At 43.0% G+C, this 14,332-nt stretch overlaps 1 protein-coding gene across 1 annotated transcript in view; it reads right to left on the bottom strand.

Annotated features, from left to right (window-relative positions):
• PLEKHM3 (pleckstrin homology domain containing M3) overlaps window positions 1–14,332 on the bottom strand; it is a 203,804-nt gene that overhangs the window by 89,610 nt on the left and 99,862 nt on the right. The window contains exon 6 of the mRNA XM_043910230.1: window positions 5,107–5,170. Coding sequence (XP_043766165.1) covers window positions 5,107–5,170 — 64 coding nt within the window. The remainder of the gene's footprint in view (window positions 1–5,106; window positions 5,171–14,332) is intronic.

Genomic DNA, 14,332 nt, shown 5'->3' with positions numbered 1-14,332 from the left:
TTCCCTGTCCATCACCATCTTCTGGAGTTTGCTCAAGCTCGTGTCCATTGATTTGATGATGGTCTTCCAACCATCTCATCCTCTGTCGCCTCGTTCTCTTCCTGCCCTCAATCTTTCCCAGCATCCGTGTCTTTTCCAATAAGTCAGCTCTGCGCATCCGGTAGCCAAAGTATTGGAGCTTCAGCTTCAGCATCAGTCCTTCCAATGAATATTCAGGGTTGATTTCCTTTAGGATTGACTGGTGTGATCTCTTTGCTGTCCAAGGATGCTTTTACAGAGACCTTTATTTTAGGAGTGAGGATGGGAATTGAATGGAGGAAATAACTTACTCTGAAACTCCTGAAGCTGACTTGAAAGAGGGTGGCATAGCACCCAGACAGAGGGGGAAATGGTACAGGACGATCTGGGGCTGGCAGCTCGGTTAGTGAGGTAGGATATCCTGCTATGTCTGACATGCACTGTCACAAAGCAGTAATATTTTTTCCCCATTCTTGTGTTTACTTCTCTTATCTATTTGCAAGAACAGTTCAGATTCAGAAAACAGACCAGACATTTACTCTGAAACCAAGGGAAGATGGGGCAGAGGTTTCCTTCAGTACTGATAGCCTGGATGTAGATAGATCAAAAGCTAAATCCAATTTAACCCACCTCAGGCAGAAAAAGTAATTGAATTAAACTTCCTCTCAATATGATAGGTTTGGAGATCTTAAAGCCAGGCACAAAGAACCAGGTTAGAGTGAACTGTGGAGTAAACAGACGCATGGAGCTCTGGCCACCCCCGCTGACAGGGAGTTTGATAAGCTGTTGATTGCCTCTACTGCTTTACCATGGAGGCTGAAACTGATTAAGCTGCTTATGGGGCTCTGAGGCTAACAGTCTGGCCCACCAAGAATACCACTGCCACTGATTTAGGTAAGCTGGTTGGCATTGTATGGTTTGATTATTACAAGGGGGAAAAAAAAGAAAAAAGACAGCAGGGTATAAGAGAGCTTTTTAAAAGAGAAAGCTTTATTATACCAAATAGCTACACTACTTTGACACCCCAAAATGAATATGGAATTACTGATTCTTCCTCTTCATCTGGTATCAAAACTTGTTTTTGAAAGGCTTCCTCAAAAAGTACTCACTTTGGAGCCTACTCATTCCATTTCCAACCACCTTTACAAGAATACACCACCGGTGCCTTTAAACTCACTTCTCCAGTGCCAAGAGTCTGGGTCCTTAGATCACTGATCCTGATCCTAGAAATACATAGGTGTACACTGGGTCTTGTAACCAATTCCTCCCCGTGAATACCACTGGGCAATCACAATTAAAACTGCATCTCTTTCCACAGCAGCCAGCAGATCACCGTTTGATTATGTGGTAAAGGGTAGCAGGACTGAAGGGGTGGGGAGAGCTGGTAGGCGCAAATAGATTTAAGTTGGATGCACAAGTGAAAATCAAAACCCTCGTGTCCTCTCAGCCCTCTCTAATAAACACTCTAAAACTATTCCTACCATTAAAGTAAGTTGCCTACCTCTGGGGGAGCAAAATCAACAACAACAACAACAACAAACATAAAATCCTTGAGGTGAAATTACATTTCAAGGTTTTATTTGTTTTTCAGGTCTTGAAAATGAGTGAAGGATTTGAACACAGATTAAGTTGACCTTCTTTCTTCAGGGCAAAACAACAAAGAAAAGAACTGAATCACAGCAGTTTGATAGGTTCTGAAGGTTGTCACAGTTACTACTATTATTATTATTATATAATAGACCAGGAGCTGACTGTGGCTCAGATTATGAACTCCTTATTGCCAAATTCAGGCTTAAATTGAAGAAAGTAGGGAAAAGCACTAGACCATTCAGGTATGACCTATATCAAATCCCTTATGATTATACAGTGGAAATGAGAAATAGGTTTAAGGGACTAGATCCGATAGAGTGCCTCATGAACTATGGACAGAGGTTCGTGACACTGTACAGGAGACAGGGATCAAGACCATCCCCAAGAAAAAGAAATGCAAAAAAAGCAAAATGGCTCTCTGAGGAGGCCTTACAAATAGCTGTGAAAAGAAGAGAAGTGAAAAGCAAAGGAGAAAAGGGAAGATTTACCCATTTGAAAGCAGAGTTCCAAAGAATAGCAAGGAGAGATAAGAAAGTCTTCCTCAGGGATCAATGCAAAGAAATAGAGGAAAACAATAGAATGGGAAAGACGAGATCTCTTCAAGAAAATTAGAGATACCAAGGGAACATATCATGCAAAGATGGGCTCAATAAAGGACAGAAATGGTATGGACCTAACAGAAGAAGAAGATATTAAGAACAGATGGCAAGAATAAGAATACACAGAAGAACTGTACAAAAAAGATCTTCACAACTCAGATAATCACGACAGTGTGATAACTCACCTAGAGCCAGACATGCTGTAATGTGAAGTCAAGTGGGCCTTAGGAAACATCACTACAAACAAAGCTAGTGGAGGTGATGGAATTCCAGTTGAGCTATTTCAAATCCTAAAAGATGATGCTATGAAAGTGCTGCACTCAATATGTCAGCAAATTTGGAAAACTCAGCAATGGTCACAGGACTGGAAAAGGTCAGTTTTCATTCCAATCCCAAAGAAAGGCAATCCCAAAGAATGTTCAAACTACCACTTAATTGCACTCATCTCACACGCTAATAAAGTAATGTTCAAAATTCTCCAAGCCAGGTTTCAACCATACATGAACTGTGAACTCCCAGATGTTCAAGCTGGTTTTAGAAAAGACAGAGGAACTAGAGATCAAATTGCTGACACTTGTTGGATCATTGAAAAAGCAAGAGAGTTCCAGAAAAACATCTATTTCTGCTTTATTGACTATTCCAAAGCCTTTGACTGTGTGGATCACAATAGACTGTGGAAAATTCTGAAAGAGATGGGGATACCAGACCACCTGACCTGCGTCTTGAGAAACCTGTATGCAGGTCAGGAAGCAACAGTTAGAACTGGACATGGAACAACAGACTGGTTCCAAATAGGAAAAGGAGTACATCAAGGCTGTATATTGTCACCCTGATTATTTAACTTATATGCAGAGTACATCATGAGAAACGCTGGGCTGGATGAAGCACAAGCTGGAATCAAGATTGCTGGGAGAAATATCAATAACCTCAGATATGCAGATGACACAACCCTTATGGCAGAAAGTGAAGAAGAACTAAAGAGCCTCTTGATGAAAGTGAAAGAGGAGAGTGAAAAAGTTGGTTTAAAGCTCAACATTCAGACAACTAAGATCATGGCATCTGGTCCCATCACTTCATGGCAAATAGATGGGGAAACAGTGGAAACAGTGGCTGGCTTTATGTTTTTTTTTCTGGCTCCAAAATCACTGCAGATGGTGATCACAGCCATGAAATTAAAAGATGCTTACTCCTTGGAAGGAAAGTTATGACCAACCTAGACAGCATATTAAAAAGCAGAGACATTACTTTGCCAACAAAGGTCTGTCTAGTCAAGGCTATGGTTTTTCCAGTGGTCATGTATGGATGTGAGAGTTGGACTATAAAGAAAGCTTAGCACCAAAGAATTGATGCTTTTGAACTGTGGTGTTGGAGAAGACTCTTGAGAATCCCTTGGACTGCAAGGAGATCCAACCAGTCCATCCTAAAGGAGATCAGCCCTGAGTGTTCATTGGAAGGACTGATGTTGAAGCTGAAACTCCAATACTTTGGCCACGTGATGCAAAAAGCTGACTCATTGGAAAAGACCCTGATGCTGGGAAAGATTGAAGATGGGAGGAGAAGGGGATGATAGAGGATGTGATGGTTGGATGGCAGCACCAACTCAATGGACATGAGTTTGGGTAAAGTCCGGGAGTTGGTGATGGACAGGGAGTCCTGGCGTGCTGCAGTCCATGGGGTTGCAAAGAGTCAGACTTGACTGAGCGACTGAACTGAACTGATTATTATTATGTAATTGACTCTTGAAGAATCCAGAAAATATGGAAAAGAAAGCAAGGTTTTCATGTAGCATCTCAAAATTTGTTAGAGAATGAGCTGTTGATTTAAATGATTAAGCAAAGCCTAAGATATTCAGAACTTTGGGTTGGTTTTCTTCCTGGCTGTTAACTTAGTCAATCATTGAAAGGATATACGTACACTAATAAAAGTATAGAAAGATGATTTTTACTCGTACATGCTCTGTTCTGTTTTTTTTTTAAAGTAACATCATCCAACTGTTTGGCTTGAACACAAGTCAGAGTTTAATATATTCATTGTCCTTGATGTCTTTTTTCCTTGTACAATTTTTTTTTACTGATTCAATTCACCTACCATAAAATTCACTCTTTTGAAGTATACAATTCACTAGCTTTTAGTACAGTTACAAAGTTGTGCAACCATCACAACTAATTCCAGACGTTTTCATCATCCCCAAAGGAAGCCCCACACCATCGGCAGCCACTCCTCACCCCATGGTTTGTCCTAGGCACTGGCAATGACTCACCTTCTTTGTCTCTAAGGATTGGCCTCTTTTGGACACTCTAAGAAAAGTCTACATAAAATAAGGACCATAAATATGTATCCTTTTCTGTCTGGCTTCTTTCAGCATGATGTTCTCAATGAATGTACCCTTCATTCCTTTTTATGTCCAAATACTATTGCTTTAAGGGGATATACAACATTTTTTTAATCCATTCATTAGCTAATGAACACTCAAGTTGTTGCCATTTTTTAGCTATCATGAATAATGATGTTTGAACACTCCCGTACAAGTTTTTATGTGGACATATGTTTTCAGTTCTCTAGGGTATGTGCCTAGGAGTGGAATGGCTGGCTCACAGGGAAACTCTACATTTAACTTTTCAAGGGATTGCCCAACTATTTTCCTAAGTGGCTGCACCACTTACCCTTCCTACCAGCAAGTGTACGAGAGCTCCAGTTTCTCTAAATCTTAGTCAGCATTTCTTATTGTCCTATAATATCTTTTTACATTAAGTTTTCTCATTCTGAATAGACAATAATTATCTGGGCTTGTCAATATAACTATACCAATGATGGGAGAATTCGGTAACCAAGAACACAGTCAACAAAAACACGTCCCCAGGGAGGAAACAGACATGAAATGGCCCCATGAAGTGCTTACCTGCTGCAGATCTGCGAGGGAATACAGGTGGATCTGTTGAAGGAGGTATTCTCTGGGGAAAATTCTGAAAACAAGGACAGAAACACAAATTGTGGTACTGCCACAAAACACTTTTTCTGAGAAGTTTCTAAGTTCTCATTCAAGAATCCCTTTCCACCTAATAATTCCTCCTTCCCACATCCTCTGAGAAACATATAATAATACCTTTTTCCAGGTATTTTTCTTTCTAACACAGATACCAAAGAGGAAGTAAAAGTGTGATCTTTGATTTATGAGGTACTCTAAGATGCTAGGAGTACAGCGCAGTGGTCCAGGCCTGAGGACCAGAGCGCGAGGCTTCCTGCACCAGCTCTGGTCCGGAAAGGTGCGTCATCTCAGGCAAGTCCTAAAACCCATGTAGCTTCAGAGTCTTCATTGTTTAATGAAGATGACTGAACTCGGTATCTTAAATATCTTTCCAGCTCTATTATTCTATGTCTAAATGAACAGACTGTGGAGTTGAGAAAATCAACTAGAGTAGCAACCTGTGTGTCTTTTTCTAGAGGCTCCTGTGGCTTTCATTAGTGGGGATGGTGGTGCCAGACCTCCCATTAATGAACTATCCTCTCACATGTATAGTGATGAGCTTTGGAGACCAGGTATGGATGGAAATAATTGGACAGAATATTTCAAGTTGAGGCTCCCTGACAAAGCCCAATATCTTTAGATGCTGTCAGTTCATGGCATCTGGAAAAGGGACAGTGAGTGAACATGAAAAAAAAAATGAATTAGGGACAAGTATATAGATACCAAAGCATAGATGGCTAGAAAACACAACATACACAGACACACACACACACACACACACACACACACGCTCATATAAAACAAAACGCACAGTGCTAGCATTTTCTGTCTTTGCCTTAGGATACAAGAAAATTGCATAGAACCACCCAAATGAAAGAAACCATCAACTTAACAAACGTTTATGATGATCTACTATATGCCAAGCACTGTGCCAGGCACTGGAAGACAGTTAACAGTCCCAGTATCAGAGCTCAAGGAGCATAAAGTCAAGTGAGGGAAAGATCATAAGCTGTTAATTACAACATGGTGACTGGATGTAAGAGCTATGCATGGGGTACGTACTTTTAGATTGGTCCAGCATGGTAGGTGCCCACCTTGGCTGTCTATTAGAATTACTTGGGAGCTTTTAGACAATAATAGGGCATAAGAATCAGTAGAACCCAGAAATTAGTCTTAGAACAAAAACTCTCCTGGTGATTAGAGCAGCCAAGGTTTAGAAACCACGGGTCCAATACCTAGCTCATTGGGGAGTTCATTATTCAGTCCTTCAATTAAGTGCGCATTACTGGACAAATCCTAGAGATTAAATCCTTCATCCTTCCATTCATCTTTCTATCCATTCGATTCTGATTAAGCACAGTTATGTGCCAGCTACTGTACTAGGCCACTGAAGACAGAAAGGGCATTGAACCAATGAGAAAAAGCCCCCGGCAGGGAGGCCCCCGATAGGCATTTTGTGTTAATAGTTTGGCTCTCTCCTAGGAAGAATGATCGATTCTGAAGAATTCTGCTGAAAATCCCTGTTTCATCCACAGAGAGATAACAGACCAGTGAGTGATGGTCCTTGTCTCTGAAGAACAGGATTCACTTCCTGAGGCTGGGATCCCTTCAACTCGGATGGTTTGGGGCTGCACATGTGACAGGAGGTGGCACGCAGTCCCTGCCCAGCTGGGAAGGGTGCAGGGGAGGTGCTCAGCCCCTCCATGTGGGATGAAGCTTTCCTACTGAGAGGCCCCAGTTCACACACATATGGTACAGAGATCGTCAAGAGGCCTGTTCCTCATGACCCCTACAGGGTTAACAATGAGAAGAGCCTGCTTTGGGTGTGGCCCTCAATAAACATCTCATTTTGGTTCTCACAACAGCCCCATGTGGTAGGCACCACCTCCATTTGACATAAGCGGAAACTGAGGCTCAGAGGCAAAGACTATTTTGCCCAGTGTCATAGAGCTGGGCTTCAAGGCCAGGACTTTCTGACTCCAAAGGCCGGTGCTTCCTCTACTTTCCTGGAGATAAGGATGGAAGAATGAGAGAGGCGGGTACGAACTGTCTATTTAGCTGTATAATACATTGCTCTTCTGGGTAGGTACTTATTACTGTTTAGGCCAGCAGCAATATAGCCCAATTGTTACTTTTTAAAAGAAGGAAAGTGACACTGATGTGCTGGGTCATGCCCTCTTCCTGAAGGCAGTGGGGAGGGTGGCAAGACTGCAGGCAGGGACAGCCCTGACCAGGCGCCTGTGGCCCAGGGTGACCGCAAGGTGAAAGGAAAGGGGTGAGTGCATAGACACAAGAGGCCCTTTGGGAGGACTGACCACACGTGGAATGGGTGAAAAAGGAGGAAGGAACTGCAGGTGATTCTAAGATACCTAGCTGGGATGTCAGGATAGTGATGTCACTGGCCAGCACGGGGCAGGCTGCTGGGGGACGGGATAAAGCATTGAGATTTATCTGTGCGGAACAGCAAGTGCTTGTGCTGGGGAGGGCAAGTGCGGCCCTGGGGGATGTGGGGCTGAGAGATGTGGGAGAGCCAGGGGCACTTCTGACATCAGCACAGAAGCTTTGGGAACGGGCGGAGGCGGGGGGGAATGGATCTCGGAGGAAACCGAATAGGAGGAGGCTTGGTATGAACAGGGGTTGTTTTATTTTGTCTATCTTACAAAGCCTAGAAGTATGTGAAGTACACTTTGGTAGTCTGCAATTTTTCTCATGCTTGAAAAACTGTTTTGAAAAGAACCAGGATGTTCACATGTACTTGATTTCCCAATACAGCCTCCCTTTGTGAAATGTTTGTGCCCTTATACCCATTATCTGTCTTCCCCTAATCTTACACAACCGTGAACCATGGTTCATTGATAAAATGAAGAAATGAACAATTATGTAAATCAGACCGTATTCAGTGAAATCAACTGTTTCACTAATGTCCTTTTTCTCCTCAAGGGCCTAATCTAGAATACAAGATTACATTTAGATATTTTTAAATATATATAAACACCTGCAAGTTGAGACCCAAACATATGTGCAGAGAAGCAAACCTAGTATGCAGTCTTTCTGTGGGATCACTAGGGCAGCAGAATATGGTCATCTAATATGGGGACAAAGGATGTTTGAGTGTAATTGAATGGGAGGAATTATCTTTTTCAGAGGCAACTGCTTCGTAATGAAGTCCCCTAAATAAAATGAAAGCATGTACCAGCAGTGCTGAGAAAAAGAGACAGAGTGAACTGAACAAGTAGGCTGGAAACTCATTTCAAGGTGAGCTCCTGCCTTTTCTCTTGGTTGGAACACATGAAGGTCAGCCGGAGAAAATGTTAGAAGGAAGGTGACTGAAATGAACCCTAGCAGGGTAGCATATCGTTACTGTTTTGCTACTTAGAGTTCTTCTCTAAAATCCTTAAACTCCCACAACTGAGAGTATATAGGATGTAAGAATCAATCACAAATTTACAAGTGAAATCACACTGGCTTACCCTTACTGGAGAACTACAGTCAGTCGGTGATCCAGTCAACAAACACTACTGAGAGCCTAAAATGAGCCAGGTGTTGTGCTAAGGGCTGGAGATGGATATGTTCAATGAACACAGCTGATGAGCAACAAAGAGGATTTCTACTTTCTCCACTCTAGGTGGGTCCTCACTGCCTCCAAACACTGTTCATTCTTCTCACAATAACTAACCAACTTTGGGCACAGTGGTCTCTCATACTCCTTTACCATGATTTGTATACAGCTAAAGTGAGCTATGTGTTGTTTCTGTGTGTAAATATATTCCATATATTTATTTTCTCTTTCCCTCTGGAAGAAATTCTCAGCCCTTCCAGAAGCACAGTATTGGCTGTCTCCTCTTTGGCACTCTTCAGTGTCTAATACTAATAATTTACAAGAGTTCAGTCCTAATGACACAAAGAACTGGAAAATGCAATATACACAGAAAAGAAAAAGGAACTAGAGGAGATGTTGTGTCTAAGAGATTTAGTGGTGGCCATAAAAAATACAGACTTTTAAGACAGATAATGCCAGTCAGCTTTTCTTCTCCATGAGGATGGAAATTATATCAAGAAAGCATTGAAGTCAAATATGAGAATAAATTTCCTGAGAGGAAAGGCAGCGTGGCATTAAAATGTGTCTTTCTTAATGTAAATAAACACTTTTTAATGTACATAAAAGAAGAAAAAGATTTATTTAAAGGGAGGGACTTGCTTTTCTGCTTAGAGGGGAGAAGGGTTTCAAAGGTGGGCTCAGAGAACCCCATCAGTTTGTTCCTCTTTCTCATTGCCCGCATCTTCAAGGCAGACTGAATTGGTAAGACATTCTCTGAATATCTTCTTTTTAAAAATTTTTATTCAGTTTGTAAAGGTTACCTTCCATTTACAGTTATTGCAGTGCTCGCTTTGGCGGCACATATACTAAAACTGGAACGATACAGGTATTGCAAAATACTGGCTATATTCCCCATGTTGTACAATACATCCTGGAGCCTGTCTTACATCTGAGCGTTTGTACCTCCCATTCCCCCACCCTACATTGCTGCCCCCCTCCCGAGCTGGTAACCACTCGTTCCTTCTCTATATCTGCGGGTCTGCTGCTGCTTTGTTATATTCACCAGTTTGCTGTATTTTTTTGATTCCACACATAAGTGATATCACACAGTGTCTGTCTTTCTTGGGATATTTTCTTTAGGCTGATGTCCTCAGGGGAAGTGCAGGGCAAATAAGGACATGAAAGCCAAGCCCAGAAAAAGCAAGGGCAACTTCCTGTTTGGGGGATGCCAAGGGCTTCCCCCCATGGCGGCTTCGGTGTACAAGGTGGCCCGGCTGACGGGAGCTCTTTAGGGAACGGATGGAACAAGTGGGGCCTCCCAGGGGTAAGTTATGGAAGAGCTGGTGGAGAAGTCGCAGGCCCGAGGTGTACTTGGGGAGCATCATAGGGCTCTGCAGGGGACACAGCCACTTCAGGGAGAGCCGGGGAAGCCGCTCCCGTTCGGGAGGCAAAGTTTGGCTCCTCCTTGAGAGGCATGGCAGCACTGATTTTATAACTTTACTATTCATGTGCTCAATACAGAATGAATGGTCATTGACGTTTTTTGGTCAGAAAACAACTTGTGATCACCATATGGCGCAGGAATTCAATGCAAATGAAGTTCAGTCTTATGACCTCTGTGACTTGCCACCGTGGTGAAGAATCTAAAATCAGCACACATTTTCACTGTAATAAGCAGGTGCTGGGTATACACGGGACAGGAAATTTGGAGAAGACATAGTTTTTTCCCCTCTGATACCTACAAATAAGTGAGATAAAGAGACAAGTAAGCAGATAACTCCAGCTCCAGCATGGAGTGCATAGGTGAGCGAGCCTGCAGGACGCCTGGTCAGGAAAAGCCTCAGAACCAACAGGTCAGAATCCACATGAAGGAGTGGAAGGGCGGGTATTCCAGGTCAGAGGGGGCTGTGTGGGTAGGACAAGCCTCATTCTCTCAGGGAACAAGCTCTATATGTGTACGTGTGTGTATGTGCCCGTGCTGGGAACCAGGGTACTGCAAGGTGTGAGCTTGGAAAGTGCACAGCCAGACATGACAGAGCTTAGATGCCTGGAGCACAGTCTACCCCCGAAGAGATGAGAGCCACAGGAGCGCCTCAAGCAAGAGAAAGACAGCATTCGATTTGTGCCTGTGTTGTTGCCGTTCTCACTAACTTGTGCCCGACCCCATGGATTTCAGCACGCCAGCCTTCCCTGTCCTTCACTATCTCCTGGAGTTTGCTCAAACTCATTCTTTGTGCCCATGAAAGTTCATTGACAGCAGAAGGGGAAAGAGACTAAAGAGATGGGATGATTTTGGGGGTAAACTAGCTGAGAAATGATGGGAGCCTGAACAGAATTTAGATAGTCACCCTTGGGTTGGAGAGAAAGGGAGCCTACCACAGACAGATTTCTGCAGCACCATCCACATGCCATGCAGACTAACAGGAAATGGAAGCCAGGAAGGAGCCTGGCACTGCTCATGGTAAATGGAAGCTGGTAAGTGGAATTCCATTCACTGACACAGGAACAAGGAAGAGGAGTTGGCCATGAGGAGAAAAGGAAGCTCAGCGGTCGGGGAAGAGGTCTGGAACTGTCTGTGGAATGTCCAAGCGGAGTCATCACATATCCAGAGAGGAGAGCTGTGTGCCTACAGGTGAAGACACGCAAATGAGGAACAACCCAGGACAGCACACTAGAGCAACAGAAAAGACGGGACGCTGGCAAAGCAGCACTATTGCAAGAATAGTAGGAAGCTGCAAAGGAGCAGTCTGATAGGAGAAAAAGCAGAAGCGCCAACACCCAGAAAGCCAAAGGAAGAGAGAATTTTAAGGACAAAAAGGGTCAACGGCATCAGAGGCCTGGAGAGGTCAAATAACCCAGGAAAGACACTCACGAGGCCTGAAAAGTGCCTGCTGGATTTGGCAACGTGGAATTCATTAGTGACCTCGGGAGGAAGAAGGACACCAGACTGCAGAGGGGCGAAGGACTGTGGATTATTCTTTTAAGAAACTCACTTTAAAGGAGAGAAACTGGGCCATAGCTACAGAAGGATGCAGGACTAAGAAAGGATTCTTTTCTTAGAGATGGAAGCCACTTGGGCATATTCACGTGCTAATATTGAAGAAGCCAGTGCAGAATCAGAAGCTACTGAGAGAAAAGTGGGAAAAATGATAGCCTGAGCCTGGAAAGGCCTAGAGGAAATGGGACATGGACCCCACTAGGAGCTCTTCTAAATAAACGTTTGCCATGTGTGAGGGTGCATGTACATACACACACTCTTTTCTTCACTGAAATGCTTCAAGTTTCTACTAAGACTTTATGTGAAACATAATTACTGATTTCCCCAAGGTTCCCTCCAGACTTCAACATACTAGGAACGGAAATCTACAAATCAACTGAAGGTTGTCTGACTTGGCAGTGCTTCGGTAACCAGCCTCTCTGCTGCAGGAGGGTGCGGCCTTTGATTTCTGGGGAGGAAGCCGTGTTGAGGGTTTTCTGTGCAGTAAGTGATCTCACTGTACTGCCGGCCTAGTCATCACCAGGTCAGACAGCATTTCACCAGCAGGCTAAGCGTGACGACAGCCCCTGCTCATGCCAACGTAACTGTCCCGACACCAGAGCCGGAGGACAAACATCATAAGGAGAGTCAGCTCCACGCCTCACTCACCAACTCAGGGAAAACGGCATCGCTGGCAGGTGGCACCGTCAAGTTCTCTGATACCAAAGGACAGTGAGGAAACCTGCTGAAGGATCATGGAAACCAACCAGCCCAACTGTTTCTCGTGCCAACTACTTCTATTTTATCACCTTTAGAATTTCCTGACATACTGAGCAGGTAAGTCAGGCTTCATTTACAGATTGTTCCAGTGAGCAAGGTGAGAAAAGATTAAAAGGGAAAAAAGGTCATGAATGATTCAGATCTCTTATATTATATAGGTGGCACCTGGGGTTAAAAATGCAGAAATAATGGCCTATGAAATCAAAGGCAGGAGTCTAGATAAAACAAGTAGGGAGTCCTCTTCTATTTTGTACCAGGACACTGAGTCAAACACATCAAGACTCATTTAACCTGACTAATTTCTGAGGACTTCAACTCAGTTTCCACTGAGCCCTGATGCTCATGAAAGAAAAGGGACTTAGTCAGGCCCTGAAGTAGGCACACCCTTTGCGGGATTTGATAGATTTAGTGATATCGCCATATCCCTAAAACTCAGTTCTTTGAGCTGCATCACTGGCATTAAAAACCCAATGATTAAAATGAAAATATCTTAACACATGTAACAGATATGCTTTAAAGACTCATCTCACATAGGGTGAGGGGAAGGAGCAGGTGAGACAAATGGAGAGAGCAGCATTGAAATACATACATTACCATTTATAAAATCAGATAGCCAGTGAAAATCTGCTGTATAATGCAGGGAGCTCAACACTGGTGCTCTGTGACAGCCTCGAGGGGTGGAATGGGGTGGGAGGTCCAAGAAGGAGGGGACATACGTGTATCTATGGCTGATTCACAGCAGAAACCAACACGATCATGTAAGACAATTATCCTCCAGTTAAAAATAAATCAGTTAGAACTTCCCTGGTGGTCCAATGGCTAAGACTCCACTCTCCCAATAGAAGGGCCTGGGTTTGAGCCCTAGTCAAGGAAGATTTCCCATGCCACAACTAAGACCCAGAGCAGCCAAATAAATAAATATTTTAAAAATAAGTAAGTTAAAAAACAGACTCATCTCCCTCCCTGCTTCCATATGTATCTCTGTCTCTCCATCACTCTCTCTCTCTTAAATACACATGCACAGATACACAAAATAAAAAAGACAACACCAAGGGAAAATCTCCAATTTTGATTCTAAACCGTAGGGATCTAAAGAAAGATCATGTGTAGAAGTGCATAAGGAGTAATTTAGAAAGGAAAACCACTCATTCCTAAAGTATTACTGTGTTTTCCAAGAGTTGGTGCTCCAGGTGAGGTAATTTATACGGAATGGAGAGGGTTGCAGCATTTTTCCTTTGGAGGGCACACATACCCACACCGAAATCAGCAAAAAGCACGGTGAAATATCCCCAGGGAGATGCAATTTGGTGTTCTTGATATGAGCTACAAATGTTTCCCGAAATAGTTACATTAGACTGGATATGGACAGGACTCTTATGTCCAGCCATGCTCCCAGCTAATGGAAGAACAATTTTAAATCAAAGGCAGATATTGCGATACCCATCCATGTGGAAGAAACAAGCCTCAATCATTTCTCTAGATACTTCATTTTGCTAATCTCATTGGTTGAAAAAGTAGCAAGATTGCATCAGATATTATATCTTGGCAGACAGGTATAGGAAAAAAGGGTCTCTTTTACATGTTCATTCAGAAACTGTGCCTAAGTTTCTTCGATCTAAAGCCTGGAGTAGACATACTTGGGAAGTAATTTGGGTTGTTATTATTCTGGGGTCTGATTATAAAAGTGATAGATTATATCATACTATAGATCCAAGCTCAAATTCCTATGGTATGCCACAATTCCAAGAATATAACACTTTTTCTGCCATGAGTTTTATTTTTTTGTCATCTCTTGGAATATGATTGTTGATGATCTACAGATTTCATTTAATCTCAGAATAAGATAAAATCACTTTTTAACTTGC

Source organism: Cervus elaphus, chromosome 8 (assembly GCF_910594005.1).
Source record: "Cervus elaphus chromosome 8, mCerEla1.1, whole genome shotgun sequence".
NCBI lineage: Eukaryota > Metazoa > Chordata > Mammalia > Artiodactyla > Cervidae > Cervus > Cervus elaphus.
This window is presented reverse-complemented; position numbering and strand designations above follow the sequence as displayed.